Genomic DNA, 24,186 nt, shown 5'->3' with positions numbered 1-24,186 from the left:
AAAATGTCTACAGTACTGTTTGCTAAGTAGCTTAAAAATTAGTACAGTTGATCATTAAAGTTGGTGACATTATGTACTCTAGATATCTGCAGTACGTCCTGTTAACCAAACATGACACACACACACAAAAAAAGAGAAAAAAGCAAAAAGTCTGATAATAATGTGGCATATGGTATTTCATGTATCTTTGTCTTGATATACTGACAAGATCATGTTCCCCTTATCTCTCTACAAACTACAAACTTTTATGACAGTAGGCAAATTTGATTGCCGAAGAAAAGAAGATGTAGAGGAATCGAATTGAGGGAAAGGGAAAACTGGGGATAAAGGTATATAATTGAAATCGTAGTGAGTTGAAAAATCCAGAACAGTGAAGAAACTTCCAGCCTCCACCGGGATTCGAACCCGGGCCTCCCGCTTTATATGTGGATACCCTAACCACTAGGCTATGGATGCTGATTGTATGTCTAGAGGTTCGAAACCGGTTAGGAAGGTTGTAATTCCACTGTAGGCGTTTGTCACCTGTATCGAACAATACTAGTTCTGTTTTGGTGACATATTTGCCTTACTCTAGAGACCAAACATGATTTTAACTAACTCGAAATCATTTGTGATTCCTAAAGCCGGATCTCGAAAGAGAAACTTTGAACAGACTTTGTTAATGAATTAGAGGTAAATGTATATATATACACACGTGTGTATATATATATATATATTTATATATATATATATATATATATACACACACATATATATAATATATATTTATAAAATATATATTATAAATGAAACTAACCTGGAAGCGAAAGCAAAACTGAAAGAAATTGTGGGAAAAAAAGGGAGAAGAAACATGTCTCATAGTATAGGGAGGATGTTACAACTATCTGTCCATATCTGAATGTAAATCTGGGCTATAAGCCTTTTAAGGTCAAACCACAGCTTGTTGAGTTAAAGAGCTTATCTGATTATAAGCATAGTTATGGAAGCTGGATTTGACATGCATCACTGATCAACAGCGACTATAGCCCAGTCAAAAAACTTGGGGTCTGTTGGGCTGTGCCAACTACCATACAGCCAGCCCTGTATGGTCTGACACAGATCAATAGATAAATGGCACCTAAGAGTTAGTTAGAAAAGTAACCATTTAGTTGTATTGCTGGTATTAGCTTACATAGAAAAGATATACTCACTCCACAGACTTTATAACATCTGCGTCATTTGTTGGTTAAAGCGATATATATATATATAGTCTATAAGGAATGTTGAGTCATAGATTACAGATACATTATGAACAGAAGATAACCTTAGTGAATTAGAAAGTACAGAATTAGTCATAAGTTGCATTTTGCGTCCTTTTCTATGGTTTTTCTCAACCTCACTGATTCCACGATACCATAACGACATACATAACTTGCTTTTATCTATTCAAATCTTACTTCAAATGGTGGCATAAAAGTCGAAAAATTTACACATTTCAACTTTGTTTTTCTCGAAGATGTTTTCGTTGGGATCCAAATAAACCTTGCCCATAATATAAATATTTAAAAGCTACAAACGTCATTGGCCAATACGTAATACAACACCATGCTTGATTGTGTAGATTGTCTATGGCAGTTGTACCAGGGAGCTGTTAGAGTCCAGCTCGCTGCTTGTACCAATTGTTACCAACTCAACGTTTTGAATCCATTTTTAGCAACGGCTCATAATTTAACCTGCATTTCTGATTGGTTGAATTCAAACTAGTGGGTTGGGGGAACCGTATGCGATTATCATTAAATGTGTAATTTTTTGGTGGAAACTTTCCTCATTATCTGCAAATGTCCTTAATTACTCGCCAATTAACGCTTTTGGCAGGGAAAAAACTTGGCTAATATCTTAGTTTGCTGTTTTGTGATTGTAAAAAACTCGATGGACTTGTCAAAAAAGTGGAAAACGGCGACAAAACGCAAAATGCTGCTTTAAAGCTATGGATGCTGTACTTTGAGATTGTAACTAAAGGTAGCGAATCCAGCTCTGAAGAAGATCTTGCTAGGGCTTGAAACATCAGGCTCACTCATGTATACTGCTGTGTGTCTGTTATGAAAGAAAACAACTTTTGCAATTAGTCATGCCCTTTGGATTTAATTTTTCAACCTAACTGCATGTGTACTATCAATAGGTAAAGGATGCAAAGAGCATTTAGTTCTACTTTTGATTTCCATGTGTGATATATATTTCTAGCATAATAGTTTCAGACAAAAAAAAACAAAAAAAATTCCTTTGTTGGCTCAAATAACTGTTTTTGTTTGGTTTCACAAAATTTTGCAAAAGCTTAGTACGCTCTAGCAAGGGTTTAAATTACTGAAAAGTGTATTTCAATTATGGATAAAAGTACGTTATTCTCTTAAATCTTCGGACAGAATACTCATTAACAGCCAGAATTAATGGCTCTGCTTTGCAGACTGTTAAAAAAAATTAAATGATTGGCCAGATACTTCATGTTACTGTACTTTAATTATATATATCACACTCAAGGAATAAATAATATGAGTAATGTTCAAAACAATTTGAGGTCAAACGTATGAGCAATCACAGCCATTATTTAGACAAAGTAGATTTCACTAAATCACTCTCAATTATTAAACCTACTGTGTACTTTCATGGTTGTAATTGAGCATACATAATTTTTTAAAAAAATTTTTCTTTGCTCTCTCACCAAAATTGTCCACAAATGGAAGGCATGATGATTTGTTTTGGGGAGGAGGTGGGACAGGGAGGGCGAAGGGGAGGGGGAAGGACGGGGAGAGGGGTTTCTAAGCTTTGACTTATCAATTTTCTTGCTTTTATAAGTTATACCTGTCCATCATGATGGATTAATATAGTGCTCTTTGAACATTTTACTATTTTTTGTTTATGAAATTAAGTGTTTGTCTATCAATATCAGGATCCATATAGAACTGCTGTATATATAGATAAGTCTTGGAATATTTTCCCTATTTTTCATAGCAAGTTGCTCCGCTCGGCTCTACCAGATAAGTTATATCATACGTGTCATATACAATCGGTATATGGTACATTAAATTGTGCTTGTCAATATATGAAAACCTTCCACCCAGGGGTGTTGAAACCAGATTCTGTCTAGGGTTATCATGTCAAAGGGCTTCCCTTTTTTTAAATTTTCATTTTTCAGATATATTAAATAGATATGAGAATAAATTATTCTTTCTTCCATATATACTCCAGGCCCCCCTTTTAAACTCAGGGCTGTAGCCACTTGACCCCCCCTCCCTGGCCCTCTCATCAGGCCTTCCTTCTTCAATCCTTGTGTCTGCTGTATGACTTTAAATCAAGATTATAATCTGTACAGCCCCAGAGTATTAATGAGAGCTTTGACTCTTGTCAGAACAAAATGTCTGATGATTTAACAAAGAAAAAACACTCTACAGAATAAACAAATTTCTAAGCTTTATCTTTTCAAATTTTCAAAAGGATCACTAGACAAGAAAGCAACAAAAAACTTATCCAGTTATAAGTCCATTATTTACTTTGACTAAGCCTCATACAGTGATTTGTCTTTCATTTGGTGGACCATTTAACCACAGGAGAGAGGTCCTCATAGACATTTCGATTTGAAGCATCAGACTTGTTAATTGTAATTATCTCTGTCCATTATTTCTCCTGACAAAGCCATTACAGCCAAGTGATTGGTTGTATCAAAGCAATATTTATCTTGAGCCTGCAAAGTAATATTTATTTTACTGGCTTGTAGACAGATCCTGTCCATATATACACAGCAGAAAAAAAAAGAAAAAAAAAAAACCATGGTTGTTTTCTCCATCATGGCCAAATATGCTTTTCTCATTATTCCGACCCCTCGTTGTATAATGTAAAAACCCTATAGAATATTTAACCAACCAGCTGTGACTCATTGAGCTTCTGTCAACACAAATTGTGATGAACAGTCCATTCTGACCAATCATATAGCTAGATCAAAGATTACAAATGAATATTCATGTTTACTATAACTGTACTTTGAATCAACATGTAGTATCCTAGATCATGTGGGCTGACACTGTGTATGCATACAAAACACTGGAGGTAAGGTCTGTTTGCAAGTGTTCAGGAGAGTGACACTTGAAGTTACTGCTATGTGTATACTGCAGATGAATCTGTGAATGAGATTTGATTTGTGAGCCGAGGCGTCGAGAGTCACATATTCTTTCGGACTTAACTTTGGATAATGTTACACATGTGTTGTGTTATGTGTACATATTATTAACTTTTGTCGAGTTATTATTTTTACTACAAGTGTTAAAATTTTATTTGTTGCAATGGGACATGGATAACAGGCTTGCCTAATAATTTCCAATTAAAATATTTAAAGTAAGTACATATTTGTTTTCTCTTCTATTCATTTCTGAAAGTTCGGACTATTAAATTACAAGTTTCACCCTGCGAGATCAAAACGACTAGAATGTCATTACAGGTGTGTAAAGATAGGAGTGTCTCTGTAGCAGTCACATGTGCATATTTGAATTTGTGTATTTTGTGTTATATTTGGCATCACCGCTTTCACAGCGATTTGGCTAAGATAATGTGTGGTATCGCCTCTTGGCCTTTCAGCTAAGATCATGTGTGTACATAGCATTATGTTCCCCTTCGAGGGGTATCGTGATACACACCTGACGATGATCACACAGTCACACTCTCAATGGAAGGGCATTGGGGTTGAGAGCTGATCATTTAACAGTACATTGGTTGGTTTTTCGTGCCCACGTTCTTTCCTGGGTGACTTTTAAAAAGTATCATTGCTGAAAGTTGTCCAAAGACCTAGGGAACTTTTCTTAATAACAGATCCTAGCTTTCATGGTTCTACAATTATCTCAATGTGTTCAGTGATTTCAATCAGTTTTTTTTTAATTCTAAATTTTATCTAAACTTTAAAATAGTTTGGCAAGAGAAGATCTTGCTTTTCTCCTTGAAATCATGTGACATGAAGTGAAAATTGCATTCATGAATAATTCTCGGTGGATAGTGCATACCACAATTTCACAAATATTTCCAACATTTTTTTGGAAACGATAATTTAATTTTGGATAAATTCTTTCGCCTTTGTGCAGGTAGTTAGTTCAGTGGCGGAGCTAGGGCAATCGGTCAGGGGGGGCGATCGACACTATCTAAGTGGAGCGCCACCACAGGTTGGCGCGGAGCGTACAGAAATTTTTTGAGTAAAGATACTCCCTAGATTGCCGGAAATGACCCTTTCCGGGCCTTGCTAATTTGCAGATAATGTGACAAATGTCAATAGGTAGATGAGAGCGCAATAAAAAAAAAAAATCAATTATCGCGAATAACTAAAAAAGTGTTAAAAAGCTGAAAAGGGCACCAGCAGTCCATTTTAGTCCGTCAGGGGGGGGGGGGGCATTAGCCCCCCTGACTGTATGGATGCTCCGCCACTGAGTTAGTTGTTAAATATATTTATCTATATGTACATATATATTGTCGGTGATATTTCACAAGTGCTGTACAGTTTGTGGTTATATAGTTTACTGAATATATGTCAGTATTCGTGGTATACACACAGGAAAAGGTTTATTTACGTACTGTACATACAATAAACTGTAGGCCTTTCCGATACTGTATGTATATTTTATATATATACAACAGACCGACTTGTTGCGAAGAAATGTGCCTTACGTATAAACCACTTCCCGGGGGAACTGTTTACATGACAGTACTAGTTTTGTTTCCCATTGATGCAGCATTCCAAGTATGTAGGAACAACTAGTATTACATCATAGGCGAGAAAGGATCACGTCGAAGGGCCGAAAAATTACACTGTTAGTCGACCAGCAAAGTGTACTGTAACTGGGATTTAGCGTCAAGAATAATGCTACAAATTCTTCCAATCAGTCTCACAGGCTATCTGGTTAAGTCGTTGAAGCAATTTGCTGCACAGCTAAATTAATTACAGATTTTACTGCGCCCCTCTCTTACCTGTCTTGGCTTGACTAATATTGTACTTGCCCATCTACCTAGCCTAATAACTGGTAATATCTTACCACTGCGCTCCCTTGACCCATCCTCAGTGTCGTCGCCCATCACCTCCTCGTTCTATCTACCATTTGTGAAGTATAAAAAGCCTATGCTGGGGATAGTCTTTAATATCATTCGGAAAATTAAGTCCTTCAGGACGTTTCCTGAGTGTGTTTGGCTTTTATCGTAGGCTGCCTTACAAGTTATACCTCCGTCATATGGTACCCCTAGTTTCTGTGATCGGGGATTACAGTTCATGCAAATCATTCTTCTTCATTTTCCGAATGATTGAAAGTTCCTGAAATTAATTAATTAATTAATAAATGAGCGGTCTGCACCTTTCTGCAGTATTGTCCGAGTAAGGATTTTTTATGATTGATATACTGTATATTGAATCAATTTTAAACAACTATGCAAAGTGTTTTGATCATTATCTTAAATAAATGTTATCCAGGGAATAATTGATGGGTCAAATTTTCTGCAGCAGCTTTCGAAGGACCTGAACTTTGTCTCTAATGCTGTTGTTCCTATGTACAAAAACTACTATGCACATCTCTGCCCCTTTATAGCAAGTTGGCCATTTTGCACTGCGATAACAGATAAATAATTCCCCGCCGTCTGGGTTTAAAGTTGGAAACATTGTATGTCCTGTACTAGACTTGAGAACATGCACTATACAGACATACTTCATGTCTGTCTATAGATATAAATAGGCCTTCATAGTACCTCCTACAGTATAACATTAACTTATTACCCACAGTAATAGCTGTGTGTTTTCTGCCAAATATAATCTTGTTTTTCCGGTCTCGTACGTACATGTACTGTTAATATTATTGGATAAGTCTGTATGATATTTAAAGGAGGTCACCTAAAATTACTGTATATAAATAGCATAATCATAAAGAAAAGAGGAAGATTCATGAAGGGAAAGAAAAAACAGATTTACAAAAAAATAGTTTCATATCCACCCAAAAATAGCACCATGTAGTGTTCTATTATTGACTTTTCTAACCAAAGCATGAATATAATTTTCATTTCCTTTCCAAGTAAAACTTAGAAGCATGTTTCCTTTGCCTTTACGTATTAATGCATACATATAGCAACCACATGTTGAGTAAGATGTTAGTGTCTGATCAGCAGGAAGTATAAAGGATTCTGACTGGAGGTAAACCACCGCTCGCTGGGTCGGTGTCCTATTACCATCACAACAGAAAGATCGGCTGCATTTTCGAATACGACTGGATATTAATTTGATCACAATATGAGATGAAACAGGAAGAGTTGTGTAGCAGATAGGCCGGTTATCATGACTGGCATTTTGGTCGCGGTTGCTTTTTGCACCGATGTCTGGATACATTAAAGGAGCAGTCACTGCTGAAATTGATTGCACATGGTTAAAAGGAGTGACTTCTGGGCAACAAAATTAATTTGATAATTTATTTCACAGACCATTTAAAAAAAAAAAGTCATTCTTTATGATTGAAGCTACATATCTATATATTCCTTTGAATTATACTTTTGAATATTATCAGAAACTTGCTCCTTTTAATAGGCACAACTATGATCTCTTCTGGCGGTGGCAAGCCTGCCAAAATCGACCTGCCAAAGATTTCAGGTCGACCAGTACAGAAATATCATCTCGATGTCTTGCACTAATGAAGTGAAACCCTTGCACTAATGAAATAAACTTGAAACTTGAAAGTATGTGGGCTATAGTATGTACCATGCACGTTGCACAATCCAGGTGTACAGTCAGGCTCATTTCATTGATTGATATTCATGAGCAGCAGGAAGAGAAACTCAAAATGTTAATTATTGGTGACCAGATTTCTATCCTTCTAGCATATTTTGGATAAAAACTATAAGAAAAAAAACCTTTCTAGATTTTAACAGTCCTTGAATTTTGAAGTGTAGTCTGGAAAAGTGAGTAAATAACGTCATTCGAAGATTGAAAAACTTTGAACACGTCTTAAATATTGATAAGAAAAGTTGGAGAAAAAGGTGCAGAAAAGTTTCTAAAATGTGTGAGTTAAGGAGACCATCATACAGCCTTTCATATTTGGGGTTGTGGCTCTTTGACGGTTCCCCTCTTCAAATTAATGAAAAAGGGTTAATAACATTTATAGTTAATATTCTTGAATAACATGAGGTCCTATAAAACATCTGGATTTTATATTTGTTTAAAAGCATGGGACCACGGTAAACAAGTGTGCCTCTTTAAAGAATATGTCCTAGCTCTCTGACATGCTCTAATACAGGAAATGCACAGATAAGCAGGGTACAGTACAAACTCATCATCGACACCAAGTTGCCTTATAGTAGATCTTAAGAAATGTTGTTATTATGAACAATTTATGAGAAGAACCACTGGATGTTATTGGCTGATAATTTTCCCTTTGAAATAGTACAGTCTTATTTCTGTAGAAGGATGTGTGCAATTCTTAAATATGATTTCCTATCGTCAGTAACTTGAGAACGTCTGTAAGCTGTTGACCTTGTATGGATGAGTGCTATAGATGTAATGATTACTACTAATACTTCTAATATTGGTTAGTGATATTCTGAGCATCTGTAGTCGGTTATAACCATACTCCTGAAAAACACAAATAATATACATTTGTAATATAGTTTAACTTGGTGTAACTTAACTATGATACTTTATATCAGATGTCACTTAAGTCTACAGTCTCAAAAAGAGGGTCTCAAGAATTAAAGACAGATGAGAAGAGGAAGGAAAATAGAAAAGTATACATGTATACATAATTGTGGTAACCCTAATTAGGATGTTATTAGCAGACTTGATGTAATCAGAGTAATAAAGTCCTCATTGTTTCTATTTTAAACCACTTCCCATTTCATAAACCACCTGATAATTTCTAACCAACAATTTTTGACTATTTTTTCCTCTACAGTAATCATGTCTATACAAGATATTGGTTCTTATATATTACAATGATTAATACTGGTAGCCCACACTCCTCAACGCACTTCTTTTATTACAACCCTTAAGCCGTTTAAATGAAAGCGGGATGTGTGGAAATAATAAAAATGCTGCAGCATACAATTGTAAATTTTTTTTTTTTTTTTTTTAAATATTCGCTCAAGGCCGACAGCTTGTAAATGCCCCATGCGGGTAAGGGTACGTGACCTTGATCTTTGAGATTCCTTTAAAGTCTAACCTCTCCCGTGGCAGGTTTTCCACGGCCAAATAATTGGAAAATGCTTTGGGCAAGCACCGTCCTCAAGAAGTAAAAGAGAGAGAGTCATCATGTGAATGACTAATGCAATCTGACGATGATTACAAGAACACTCACAAAAATTATGGAAATGTGGAAAGTTAAATTTTCAAAATTGTCCATCAAGTTTCTTTCAACCAGCTGAATATGAAAAACCACAAGAAAAAAAAATGGAAAATTGAAAATAGAATAGAGAGAGATAGAGATATAAAGGAGAGGTGATTCATTCTGTGAGATATGGTAATATTAAGCTGAGAATCCAGACAGATTGTTTAATCATGGAAATTCACCATAGAAACCAGGTAACCATAGTAACCAGACCAGGTAACCATAGTAACCAGGTAAGGTTACAAGTAGGCTTCTCAATTTCATACCATGTTTAGTATATACTGTACTGGAGCATATATACTGTAGGCTCATGAACATTTAGTATCCCTCAATATTTGACACTCGCTTTACAAAATGATTTTGTTTACTACATGAGCTATAGCTGGTTAATGGCAAGTAATGTTTTAGTGGCTTATCTGGAATATTGATAGGATGAATCTGACAAGACTTGACGAATTAAGAGCGATTGCATTCTTCCCTTGGAGTTAAACTTAGGAGGAAAAGTTTTTGCCAAAGTGTGCCTTGGAGTATTATAATTATAATGAGTCACTATATGCTAAAAGAATGATCAATTACTACATCAGCTATGTACATATTTTAAAATAAAGAAGACACAAACTACCCAATCATAATTTTGCTATGAAAAATATGATGGAGCTCTTTGTGACGATCAAAACTTCCCCCGAATTGGCTAAGACATCTCTTGCTCGGCTGTTTGGAAGATATATCCTACTTTAAAAGTCATGTTTGGGGGACTGTCATGTTGTAAATTTGAGGAGCAGATGTTTTTTGGTAAAAGTGTCTTATCTAAACTCTTAACTTAGTTTTCCAATTCATGAGTCACCACTCCACAGCAGTACTAGAGGGTGATGAATTATAACAGTTATGCATATTAATTAAAGACACTAAAGATCTGGAAATCATTTTTGCAGTGGCAGAAGTTTTCCCTCAGACATAGTTTTTAGAAATAAAAATCTCCTTGTCGGCTTCTCAAAAACTGTTGAGTTTCTGTTCGTTTTTTGAAAGGAATGATTTATGATCTGTTATTACTATAAAATTTATACAATACTGTATGTAATATAATGTATATTAATTAATAAATAAATACCAAAACGGAAGTCAGACCAGATTGAGAGAAATCTTTGGTAAAGATGGCGTGCATTGAAGTTTAAGAAAATTTTTTTAATTGATTTTAAGAGCTATTCAGGTCGACCAACTTATGAATAATCACCATTCACTTTTTAGATTTTCTATTTATTACTGGTTTGTGTGATCATGTTCATTTATGTTCATGGCTGTCATTGTATTGCGTTCGTTTACTATAAATTTGTTTTTCATACTTAATCAGCGACCGTAAACACAACGAAAAAGAACAATAACTGAAACCAGAAAGTAGGACTGTACAAGGAGACCCTACCTGTAAATTTATCAAAAGAAAAAGTAAGAATGGAAGTACAGTATAGGTCCAGAAACAGTCTCTCAGAGTAAGGCACTGTACCCCCCCCCCCCACCCACTCCCTTCTCTCTCTCCAATCCTGTTCATCCCTGGAACTCCTATACAAGTTTAAAGGAATGGTGTAACTAATAATATTGGAACACAATCCTTCATGTCAATATGTTAGCAATTAAGATATAAATAGAATAAATAGGAAATTGGAGACACCGATACCATACCTTCAATAAAGATTAATGAAACATCAGATCTAGTATTTTGTACAGTGAAAGAGAGAGAGATCTGATGATAGGAAGCTCATATTCCTGTTTTCCTTTCACAATGTCAAATGCAGCATGTTTCTCTCATATCGTTTTCCAGGAAATATGGAAGAAAAAAAATTCCCGATGCCTCTGATATTCAATTTCTAAAACAATTCTTCTTCTCTATCCAATAGACTACAATGGTCTGATGTGAGCCACTCCAGAGTCTGTTGACCATCATCAGCCAGCCTCGAACCTCCTTAAACCGTCGGTATCTTCTGGTCGTAAGGGGTATGATGGCCGGTCTAGAGGTAGTTACTACAGCCATAGAGCGGATGAAAATGGACAGCCCAACTTCAAATTCATCAGATTGCACACTTCGCACAAACACATCCTTCTCAAACCATTCTAGGACGAGCTCGGGCTTTCACAGCCAGGGAATCATGGACGGTACGGTGATCGAGTCAGAGATCCACCATGGCAGTCTAGAGACATTGAACACTAGTTTCCACGAGTTCGACTGCGCGGAACGCTACCCGAGGCTCGTGGAGCTGGGACGTGCCCCGTGGACAGACGAACAGGTGGAAATCGTTCTCCAGAACTGTGAAGAACTTAAGAGACAGTCTCGCGTCATCTCCTACAGCTCCGTGCAGAGGTTGTCCTACTTGCTGCAGAGACCTCTCATCAGGATCGTCCGGGAAGCGAGGCGACTCAGTCTCACGTTCCACAAATGTACGAAGCACGACATCGCGGCAGCCATGAAGATCGTCCTGTCGTACAATCTTGCGGACAACTGCCTCAAAGCAGCAACCAAAGCACTTTCCTCTTACCAAATGAACGCAGGCATATTCAAACAGTGCAAAAAGAAACGTGCCGGCCTGACCTTCTCGGTGGGCCAGTTCTTCCGATGGATGCTCGACGCCAAGGTCGCGGCCACGGTCGACGACCACGCAGCGGTCTGTCTGGCGGCCTGCATAGAGCACCTGGCAACGGAGATTGTCAAGAGAGCCTCTTTAATTTACGTCGGGAAGGATTCGGACGAGTTCACCATGGAGATGCTGGAGTTAGGCGTCTCGGATGATGCAGAGACTTGGGGCCTCCTTCAACCGTTTGAACATCTCATCTGCGGTAGGAACGCATCGGGTGAGTAAGAGATATTACATGTTATATGCATCGATCTGGTCAGTTTCCATGACAACGAGAAAACTAATCCATATCCCAGGGACCTGCAAGGTGATAGAGAAAGAAAATATAAAAAAATAAATAAACACTTGTTAGCACTGAATCCGGGTCGGCTGTAGATGAAAGTTTGACCCATTGAGCAGTATTTACATGCATAGATCTACAGTTCTGAAGGTGGTAATACTGGAATTTTTAGTTGTTTAGCCTTCAGAAGTTAATTGATGGATTTGCAAGTGGGAGGATGGGAATGTATTAACTTAACCATGATGTGGATCATTGGCATGGGCCTGTGGAGGGAGGGGTGGGGGTAGGGCTGTTACTAATATTTAAAGGGTCTACAAGTAAATTGGAGTGCATATGTGTTGAATGGAGATGAGCAAACTTGTGTTGTTGCTAGTATTAAGTATATCCATACAAATATAAAATTAGTTTCCATGGTAACAATGAACAGCTGTCTTAAAGGTGAAATAATGTTAGCAGAGGATCATTCAGGGCTGGCTGGTCGGTTACTTGAAACTATGCATTTTGCAGTGTAGATATATATGGTTTGAGTATTATCTATAGAGTCAAACATCAGAAAAAGAAAGTCTCAAAGCTTGTAGTAATGGCAAGATGGAATCAAAAGGCCAAAGGTTTATAGTAAATTCTTTTGCAACTAAAATTGGAAGACTTGCGAATGCATTTTAACATCCATATATTCCATACCACATGTATCCGAAGGTACTGTAGCTAGCTATCTCTTTCAGTCCAACTTTTTATGATTGTCTTTTGTCTGTAAAATAGAGGGAAAAGACAAGAATGAAACTGTACCATATTTACAGTAGAATAAAAACTTAAAAGCACACAATCGAGGGCTAGAAGAGCCTTGTGATCTCCTGGTGGTGACGTTGTTATCTCCTAAAGCAGGGCTCCTACCGTAGCCAGCCGAACTTGATACATGCCACTAATCCTGAATTGATAGTTCTCAGCAAGACAACCCTTAGGAGATTGCCATGGTAACAAGAATAGAGACTGAAAACCCATAGGGTTTCTGTTTAATCATTGATGACAATCAAGGTCCCCCTTACTGTGCTAATAGTTAATAACCCTTCCTCTGAATCAGGTCACAGATAATCTTCTCTCCCTAATGACATCCTCGGATCAGCTGGGTATCTCAACCACCTTGTAAAAGGTCAACCTCTCGATAACCTACTGAAAATTTTGCTAGATGCACCCGTGGATGAACTGGTCACAGACAATACAAAAATTCTTTGCTTTTTCAAATTATTGGAAATTTTGAAACATGTTGGTTTCTCTAAAGGGGGTTGGTTGTTTTGGGGATTTTAACTGTTAAATTTGGTAGGAGTCCCTCATGAACTTACTTTTCTGGTAGTATTTATAACTTCAGTGCTTGAAATAACAAGCTCTCTGGTCTTGGTCTGTCTGTTACTTCTCAAGTTGACATTTACAAAGTTCTGTGAGAATGTAGCTAGTGAATCATGGTATATCAGGGTATAGCTGAATATCAGGGTATATCAGGGTACAGAGTATATCAGGGAGTGTTAGCTCAGTGGTTAACGCTGCCGGTGCCTTTCAATCATAAGGTCTCGAGTTGGAGTCTATCCAAGATTAATGTATCTCGCCCGGTTACAGAGTTGATGACAATTGACAATTCGAAATCCTGGACGTTAAAATATGAATCTAAGAGACTGACTTCGGTCAGCTAGCGGCTTTGATATTAAAGCCAATGATGGTGTTTCGCGAGTTCCTGCTTGCAGGAGGATCTAAAATACATGTATACGTACATATGGATAGTGAGTGTAATGTGTAATACTTGGAAGAGATTCAAATAGAAGGAAGTAAAAGAGATTTTACTGAGAGAAGAGAGAATTAAAAGACAACAGAGGCCGAGTTCGAAGAATAGATTATGATGAATTACGACAATAGACTGAAAGAAGAAAAGGTTAAAGGACATATATAGTACATGAAGAAAAACTTCTTAAGGCAGTACTTCATAGTTCAGTACTGTATCCCCATCCAGAAAATGTCTTTCATCATCAACATATCATGTGCAACAGGGAAATATATACAAGAAAGGCAGAAATAGGTTCTTCTCTCTACCCTGCACTCTTGTACCCTGACTCCACCCTTTCTCCTTCCCCCATCCCTAACCCACCCCTTCCTTCTCTCTGCATGAAAGGCCATGTGTTTAGAGTCATTTAAAATGTGATCATATCTGCAAGATACTGTAGTTTTTGACAGAGCTCTTCAGAATCAATCCCAAATTTTTAGTCAGTCTTGACCCAACCTGCACTGTACTGCAGTGTTTCTGTGCTTTTGGTATGGCATATATACTGTACTAATACAATGCATACATGTTCAAGTTTATGTTCAAGTGCATGATAATCTACATTTTACATATCAATTCATGCCACAAATTCATCAACACTATATATTTTTTAGTCTAGTCAGCATTGGTAACAGACAGTAGGCTAGTTATGTTCATCAATAACATCCTCAGTATGGATAAAAACCACATTATATGCATCATAGTCCATCATACCAAGGGTGACAAGATGTCTCCTTGTCATAGTTGTGGTTTACCAAATGGTTACCCCAAGTACCAATGGTTGACCCCCTTGGCTCCAGGCTGGTATGAGGGGGATAGATTTTACCTGTTACAGTGTTTATCATAGATCTTTTGTAGGTCTTGTGATAATAATCAGCTTAAATAGGTGAAGTAAACAAGTCATGGTCATTGTACCATGGAGTTAGATGAGATTGTACTAAGACAGTACAGTATTTGACATGTATGAATGTTTAGATCCTCCTGCAAGCAGGAACTCATGAAGAAGCCATCATTGACTTATCAAAGCCGCAATTGTCATGTAAGGCCCCCTCCCCCACATACACACAAGAATAACATATAGGGGCCTACGTGAAATGGTGACAATTAGGTCTATAATTAGGACGTGCTTATAACTGTTTTTTTCCTTAAGTTTTGTGTGGGTTGAAATACCCTAGGATACGTGTCTATATCAGAAAATAAATTGATATTAGTCTACATATGTAAACATGTATGTATTTTATATCCTCCTGCAAGCAGGAACTCATGAAGAAGCCATCATTGGCTTATCAAAGCCGCAAGGCTGACCGAAGTCAGTCTCTTACATTCATAGTTAACATCCATGATTATGAATTGTCAAAACAATTCTGTAACTGGATGACATATACATTAACCTTGGAGGGACTCGAACTCGGGACCTTATGATTGAAAGGCACCAGCGTTTACCGGTGTACATGTACATACTTTAATCAAACAGTGTAGATACAGTACCCAGAACAGGCCCCTCCACATTTTTTTAAATTTATTATAATAAGGGGATAGTAATATGCAAGTTAGTGAAGCAGAAACTGCCATAAAAGTACAGTACGTACAGACATGCATGTTTTAATTGCCACAGTTCAAGGGGGAACAAAAAGTTCTAAGAAAGAAAGAAAGAAAAAAAATCCAATTAAAGACGTTTTTTGTTTTTCAAAGGAACTAATGAAATAAGAAAACAATATGAGCCTAAACGTTACAACAATAGAAACAAAAAAGTTGCTGGTAATGCAAGTACGTGCAGGAACTTTCATAGCCGTTTTTGGTTGTATTTCCGTAGCGATGGATTGCTTCCTATTTGTTATTTCCTTGAAAACCAAGAAGTAAATTTATTTAACTTTTAAGGTTACCAATGGAAATAGAAAGCAGTTTTCAGGGAAAAGCATGTTTTTATTATTTTTAAAATTTATTTTTAGATTAGTCATCAATTATTCCCTGATCAGGATCTTGTATTCCATCTGGGAGGGGGGGGAAGGGAGTGGGTTGGGGATATGGGGTTGCAGGATGGCCCCAGTGTTCACACTGCAATCTCATAGGAGGTCACAATCGTAAGTGAGCCTGAGTAAGTAAACCTTAAGACAGCCCCTCATAGATCTTTTGAAAAAGTTGAATTTTTTAATCATTTAGAAATGAACGACATCAATTCCAGCTCAAACATTTTGTGGCTTTTCATTTTAGTACAAAGAATTTCTCATGGATTGCGAAATGATTTTTCCTTGTGTGGAATAAAACTTGTAAATTTGTTTCCTGGAAGTGCATGTCCAGAATATCAATTTGCTAGATTACAGAACTTGCAAATATTATACAGTGCCAAACACAGAATACCTTTGATGTAATTAAACTACATTGACTATAAATGTAAGGTCTATATTTGAACAAAGTTTTCCCCTAACCCAGACTTGCCAAAAGTGTAAGTCATTGAATGCATTGTATTAAATATATATGTGGTTTCTTTTCATTTTTTTTGTATCCATGGATTTGGAAATTGCTTAATGACTTAACAAGCATGCTTGTAATGGGAAGTTCAATCCTCAAAGTTCAATTTTCTAAGTGATTTCACAACCATTCTTTGTAACCCTTATATAAATGTGTCCTCTATATCCGACGGATTTAGGAAAAGGAACTTAAGGATGTTTTCATAAACTGGTTATCCTATAATGATTAGTCAAGTAGAATAAAAATCATTTCCACAACTTAATCCAGTGTTTACAGTAAGTGAACATTGATGTTACAAGTAATTCTCAATGAAAGGAATTCATTGAGAAAAAATACTATGGACCTTTTGGGAAATCTCTCAATAAGAAGCAGAAAAATAGGATTTTTAAGTAATGGGAAACTAGGACCTTGTAAAAATTTCCTAATGGATGTACATTATGAAAATGATCTTTATGTGATTGGCAGATGGGCAGCATAGGAAATGGTATACTTACAGTAATGTAGCCTAAAGGGGCCCTTCATATATATTAGTATACAGTACATATTTCAGAAATATCTTATTGTATCCTGCAGCAAAATGCTGTATTGAGCTTATATAGGCTTGGGTACCAGATTAACTGATTTGCTAGTAAAGTGTAAGTACATGTAATGACCGATCACGGCATTTCTATAATCAGCATCATATAACAGGTTCATGTCTGACACAATTTTATGATGGGCCCCAACACTTGGGAGAGGGGGGGGGAGGTGTGATATGGGGGTAGTGGGACATGGCCATCCCCCAATAATTGTCACAGAAATGATTTTCACACAAACATTTCATATTTGGGGGCATCATAGGCAAGGATTTTCATAGCCTGTTATAAATTTTGCTAGAGCTGCACCTAACCACTAGAAGATTAAAAGGATATCCTTATATTTTTGACTTTTTGAAACATAACAATCGCCTTTAGTTTCTTGTTCCATTTTATCAGTGCAACTGTATTGATCTGTATACAATCTAGTTTTGCAAGTACCAGTGTTCTGCTATTTCCTCAGTATTTTAGTAGATGTACAAAGGTTTCACATAACTGTGGCTCATTAACTGCCAAGGACTGTCATTGTAAATATCTCACTTGTGGTCTATGTAGGGGGTTATATACTTTTTATATACAAAAACTATTTACATATTAAATTACCTCAGATTTGAAGTCACTTGGTGATATAAATTAGACTAGCGACAGTAGACTACTGTCACCTCCATAAAAGTTGGAAAAAAAGAAGAAAAAACAAAAACAAGTTTCAATCTTTTTTGTGGTTTGGCCTGCAATAAACAATGCTCAAACAATGTTATTTGAATGGAGATATTAACCTCAGGGGTCATCAGTGTTATATATGGCAGTAAAAAGATTACAGGTTCCAAACTCTTTTACATGGAAACCATGGCTGTATTTGATGAGAAATGAAATTGGTCAACAACAAAAAAACATGTTACTTGCACAGTTTTCTTGTGTAAATTACATGTTTGTACTGTAAAGTTACAGTACTTACACTGACTGCAGAATATGTAATGTCCTACAGTTCAGTGTAAGGCAGTGGTTCGCAAACTTTATGGCCCATTTGACACAGGATCTTCCATGAGGACATTAGTCGCAACCCACCATGGTAGACCACCACCCCACAGAATTGATGCTCAAGAATTCATGAACTTTTAAGCTAGTAAGGACTTTCTTTATTATTGACGACCAACTAAATAACCTAATCAATCACTGTCGACAAGCCCAGAAATCTCTTGTCCATAGATTTTCCGGATGCCTGAGAAAAAATCTTGTGACCCAAGGAAAGGGTTTTGTCACCCACTTTGGGGTTATGGCCCATTGTTTTGAGGATGCCTGATGGTATAAGGCAAACCTCCTGGAAATGAAGAGTAACGTAAGGGGTGACCATCTGTGGACTTATTATGCAGGTTACAAACAAAACTGTAGTAATAAAGCACACATATATTAGACCATCGTTGGAAGACACTTTGTATTTAAGTTGTAATATAGTCTGTCAATATGGACGGTATAATTTGACCATATGGCTACATTGCCAATTTTCAAGATGGATAGACTTGTATGCGTATGCCATATACACACTGCACTACAGTATATATATGTAATCGGATCAATTCTTAAGATAGAAAATAGTCGAGCCATTTCCCTTTTATTAAAAACAAAGGAAGCAATTAGCTCTGGTTGTTAATATTTACTTGATAAGAAATCACAGGTGTTCTTAATTGTCTCCAGTTGATCTAGGTACATGCATGTGTACAGTAGAAGTAAGTACACAAGCCCTTATGGAAGACTTCTAGACGTGTGTGGGTGTATGTATGTATGTACGTATGCAGTTTATTGTTATCTCATACAATGCAATATGAAATTTATTGCAGGAGATCCTCTCTCTGGATATAATTAGATGCGTTCAATTTATAATATAAAATTAAATATCTAGGCTCATAGTGAAGAAGAAGAAGAAGACTTGGTAGCGTCGTTGAACAGATCCCCCTATGACATCGGGGGGAGGGGCAGAGGGAGGCGGGCTTGGGTGTTAGGATTTAGTAGATCCCCAATAATCATCTTCACAACAATGCTTTTCATACTGTACACATGGTGAAGCCACAGCCAACTATCGATTTCCAAGAGCACTGAACATCAGTCTAATCCCCATCTCTAATCTAAATGTGTCGAGGAGAACTTTAACTGTGCACAATTGATAGATTGTGAGTCAAGAATCAAGAAGGGGAGAGAGGGGGGGGCAGATTGTGAGTCAAGAATCAAGAAGGTGGAGGGGGACCAAGGGGGGGTAGGGGGATGGATGATGGGGAGGGAGGAGAGTGTTTTATGATGCACATTTCAGTATTTAAACTAGAACTAAATGTTCATAAGAACATAAGAATTAATTAGATTGAGTCAATTCTTAGCATTGCAATCCTCAGACAACAGAACTCGGACAGGGAATTTCCTGTTAATCCTATTATGGCAAGGTCTTTATGAGCTGTCCAGAGAAACTTTTGTATGGATCAAACTATGCCGCCTGCATGTATATATATGGTAATCTTATGTACAGTATGTATACAGTAATGTCAGCCTGCATGTTCCATTTAACTTCATGTAGCATCATTTAAAACTTTAAGAGACCTTTCTGACTGGCTGATTGTTACAATAGTCGTTACTGTGCCGTTATTGTCACATTCCATTCCAAGCTAGTTGGTTGGCAAAATTCCCTGAATCTAAGGCAGAGAAGAATGTTAGGAATTAGTTGAAAAGATTAAGGAGCCTGCCTAGTCATCCCTTTCAGTGCCAGGTTTGTAATCTTGAGTCAAGGAAAGGCACCCCACTCATCCATCCATGAAACCCTCCTTGATAAGGAAACTCAACTGGCTTACAGTGCCAGGTAGGTTATTCTTCTCTAGTTAAGAGTGTGACTCACTGATCCAAGCATTCTGTCAAAAATCCTCTCTACAGTTTGGTCTGACATTGCAAGGCTTTTCATATAGATAACACCTGCAGATAGATAATGTATTGTGTCTAACTTTAACAAAGGGAATCCTAAATGACTGTAGTGATCCTATCTGCCAATTACATGTGGAATATGCATCCCAGATATTTCATGGATAAACTATATACAGTGTATGATACTGTGGATAAAGAATGCTTACTGTCAAGATAAGAGCCAGATGAAGGCTAAAAACAGGGAAACTAAGGAAGGATCATACCCTCCTACTTGCCAGTTTGAAAGAAAAGTTCTTCTTATAGTTACTACTTGAACACCTCGATTGTAGCTTTGTAAAGAAGGAAGTATCTCCAATTGTTGTTTGGTCAGGACGACGTAGATGTTAGCAAATTTTCCACATCTGGCAAAGTTTGTCTTTGAAGTTATGATCATTTTTGCTGAATGGGACAGTGTCACTGTTAAGACATACTGTACCGAAAATGTTAGAGAACTTTGAGAAGAAGAAGTTCTAAGAAGAAGAAGAAGAAAGAAAAACACAATGAAAGCATGAAAGAGATATTGTGGTAACAAAGCACTTGGTCAAATGAAGGTTTCACATTGAATCACATTTCAACCACACTCCAAGATCATGAAAGGAAAGTAGATATCTGTGGAAACTAATTGCATTCAGGAAGCTCTCAAATAAATTTTTTTTTGTAGTTTTTTTTAGCTATAGAAATTATTAACATTCAGGCCTGCTCTGAGGAGTGAGATATACTTCATCGGCATCAATTTAACCTTAAAGGAGCATTCCAGAGGTTTGGCATATTTAGCAAAAAGATCTGTGAATATCCAGAAAACTGGAATAGCTCTGTAGAAAAAATACCAGCCAGAATTCATTTGTTACCTCTTTTCCTTGGACTGTATCATATTATTTACTACGCTCCTCGCTTACCTGTCTCCCCACAACCTTAGCTCCCTCGTTCTACCATGTCTAGAATGAATGAACTGGTAACCTATTTAACACTGCGCGCCCTCTATGACCCACTCCCCCGGTCAATGCCCTTCCTTCTCATTCTACCATCCAAAGTGTCTACATCGTGCGTTTTTCGCCCGTTTTTTCAGTGCGGAACTGTATCAAGACTAGATTGTGCCAACTGTAAAAGTCATCCTTTCATTAATGTTGGTAAAATGTGAAAAATTCTGTTAGTACTACTGTTCCAGCAGGGAGCTGCTCACTAGCTGTCTTCTATACGTAGATGCACACATCGTCCCATACAGACTACAACTACTGTATGTTGCGCTATGTACACAGTACAGTAGTGGTATGTTGTATTATGATTGGAAGTAAAAGTATATTATTACTAGATGAAAAGTTCAGATAAAATCAAGCCGATGGAAGTGATTCGAAGGATGTAATTGGTTTGTGGGACTGCTAAGATTGACACCTTAAAGTTTACAAATTTTGCAGAGAAGAATAAGAAATGTATACATAATGCAAGATCCAGACTTTTGCTTTTGGAACTCTCTTCCTGGCAACGGCAAAACTTTGCTGCGAAACAAAAACAATGTCATTTTTGTAACTTAATCTTGCTCGATCAGAACATGGAAGTCGGGGTTAACAATAATTGCTACTTGCCTACTTGACTTTCTCTTTCATGCAATCATCCAATGTCTAGTCGGTACGTGCTGTGAAATTCTCCGATTAGTACCCTCTTTTCTCCTTACGATTCCCTCCCAATGTTGTGCAATTATACTTATTAAAGTTCTGAAATTATTTGAGAATCAATGCTTTAATATCATATAAGGCTGTTAAAGGAAACACTTTAATCAAAACGTCTTATGGTTATCATCATGAACATGATACCGGTTTTCATATATATAACTTCCATGACCAACTAAGAAAATTCTGATTCATTTGGGGAGACATCAAAGATTTAATGTTTCGTCACATGAAAGGTAGAAGACTTGATCAAGTCTAAAATATGACATCATCGAGCCAAGTTTGCAGCAATTTTCTTGTCCTCAAGGAAATGAGTTTTGCAAAGGATGAATCTAAACATTTTTTGCATCATGAACATAAATGTTGGCATTGGTTTCAGGGTCAAAACTATGAATGTTCCACCTGCAAAAATATGTGCAAGGAAAAAACAAGAGGGCAAGTACTGTACAGTAGTAAAATGTTTTCAGATCCTAGCAGACACAATGAGCGGACACTATGACATAGATAGGCAGATTTACAAAATTACAGCTCCCAGGGCCAGATGGTCCTTTTAAACTAGAGGATATCTGCCAAAGCGGACAATCTTGTTCGTACTGTAGCTGTTTGGGAGTGTCCATCATAAAGATCTCTGTCATATCATCTAGGGCCAGGTTACTCAACCTGGGGTCCGCGGACCCCTAGGGGGTCCGTGAAATTTATTTGGGGGTCCGTGAGGGCAAAGGGGTCCGCAGGGGGTACGTGAAAAAATAAGGGTCCGTGAAAAAAATAAGGGTCCGCGAAAGCGGAAGAGGTTCGTGAAAAATGGAATGAGAGATATTGTCGAAGGAAGAAGTATTTATGCCTCTAGAAATCTAGGTTAGGCTAGCCGTCAATCCGTCGGACCCTGATGATCAGACCGTATCGTCAGTAGTCGATAAATGTTGAATCGTGCGTTCCCCGATGAAAACAAGTAATATAGTTTCTCATTGGTATATATACATTCGGTGAGGTATGGATAACATGCCACCCGAGTGTTGTGTACAACTTAACTGCACACTATACATCCTAATATGCAGAGCAATAACTATGATGCGTTGCTCACTGTTGACACAGCGAAGCGCGGTAGTTATAAGGCTTTGGTGGAGGATAAGTTATAACTAACTTGGATTTGACACCAAAAAACGGTGCCATTTGCAGCTATCTCTGACAAAGAAAACCCATAATTCTCCTGACCTCATGCAGAATCAACCAGTTTGTATCTGACAACTCATCGCTTCCAAATTAAAATTTAATTGGGAAATATATCATTTGAAAGTAAGAATTTCCAAGTAGGCCTATGCCTAGCAATACTTGCAGGTCTAGGAAAACTGCATTCCAGGCCCAGAAAAATGCATTTCTAAATATAAATTCTTGAACATAAATTTACTTCAAAAGTCACAAAATAATGCACCATTTCGCATCTGACCCTCAAATGTTGAAAAAAATTCAAAAGGGGACGGGGAAAACCCCTCCCCTTATACCCCTCCCCCAGGCCGGCAGTCACTGTCCGGGGGTCCTCCAAACATTTCAGTTTATCTCAAGGGGTCCCTGGATAGAAAAAGGTTGAGAACCTAGGATCTAGGGTATTAAAGATGACGGCTGGGTTTGTATATTCTTTGAATTGAGTCGTGGAGGAGCTCAGGGAGGGTAAGAGGGAGTGAAGTGAGGTGTGGGGGAGGGGAGGGGATTTTTAAAGCCGAGGACCATCCATGGAATATTTTCTCTGTGCTCGGTGTCTGCTACTCTAAAATATCCCATAATAATTCAGACCAATCCAGCTTGTTTGTCTGCTTCATCATCAGGATCATGATTCAGAAGCTTGTCCCATATTAACCTGAAGTTGTAATAATTGCTTACTGTAAGCCTTTCGCTATGCTTTTTATTTTTGGCTATCATTTTGCAACAGTCTTCAGTTTTTTCTTGTTTTGTTTTAATTAAAATGAGGTCAAATTATAACCCTGAATTGCTATATTGATCTGATTTGAAATATTTTTATCAAAAGATGTACTGTACCAGTAATGATTAATCCATGAAATGTTTTTTCCCTTCATAAAGAGAAAGTACTTCAAACAGCCAACTAACTGACCTTGCAAATGTTTAAGTTTCAAAACATTCAGATGATCTGTGGATTTGCAGGAAATGATCAAGGAGGAAATAAAATTGTTTTGCTTTGTAATGAGTTTTGTGGTTTAGAATTGCTGTTAAAATAGCCAGTCAGTGTCTATATATATAATACTAAAGGGATGAGTTTCACCTTGAAAGCGTTTCCTGTGAAAGATATTTAAAAGTTTAGTCTAGATGGAACAGTTGTGTGTGTTTAAGTTAAAGAAGAACACACTATAATACCTGTGAAAGATATTTAAAAGTTTATTCTAGATCTGGGGTGGGCAACCTACGACCCCCAGGCCACATGCGGCCTGTCAGTGATTTTTTGGCGGCCCGTGAGATGTCTCAAGAGA

General features: G+C 37.3%; 1 protein-coding gene across 2 annotated transcripts in view; it reads left to right on the top strand.

The window, feature by feature from the left end:
- The window catches only part of LOC139969648 (ankyrin repeat and BTB/POZ domain-containing protein 2-like), an 81,179-nt gene that overhangs the window by 8,568 nt on the left and 48,425 nt on the right, over positions 1-24,186 (top strand). The window contains exons 1-2 of one of the 2 annotated variants that reach the window (XM_071974782.1): positions 4,094-4,362; positions 11,249-12,197. In XM_071974782.1, the coding sequence (XP_071830883.1) occupies positions 11,348-12,197 (850 nt within the window). In that variant the 5' untranslated portion in view covers positions 4,094-4,362; positions 11,249-11,347. Of the gene's footprint in view, positions 1-4,093; positions 4,363-11,248; positions 12,198-24,186 lie in introns of those variants that run through there. The other variant, XM_071974783.1, reaches the window with a different exon arrangement.

This window comes from Apostichopus japonicus, chromosome 7, assembly GCF_037975245.1.
Source record: "Apostichopus japonicus isolate 1M-3 chromosome 7, ASM3797524v1, whole genome shotgun sequence".
In the NCBI taxonomy this organism is placed as follows: Eukaryota; Metazoa; Echinodermata; class Holothuroidea; order Aspidochirotida; family Stichopodidae; genus Apostichopus; species Apostichopus japonicus.
The sequence above is the reverse complement of the archived record's forward strand: the minus strand, read 5'-3'. Positions and strand labels throughout refer to the sequence as shown.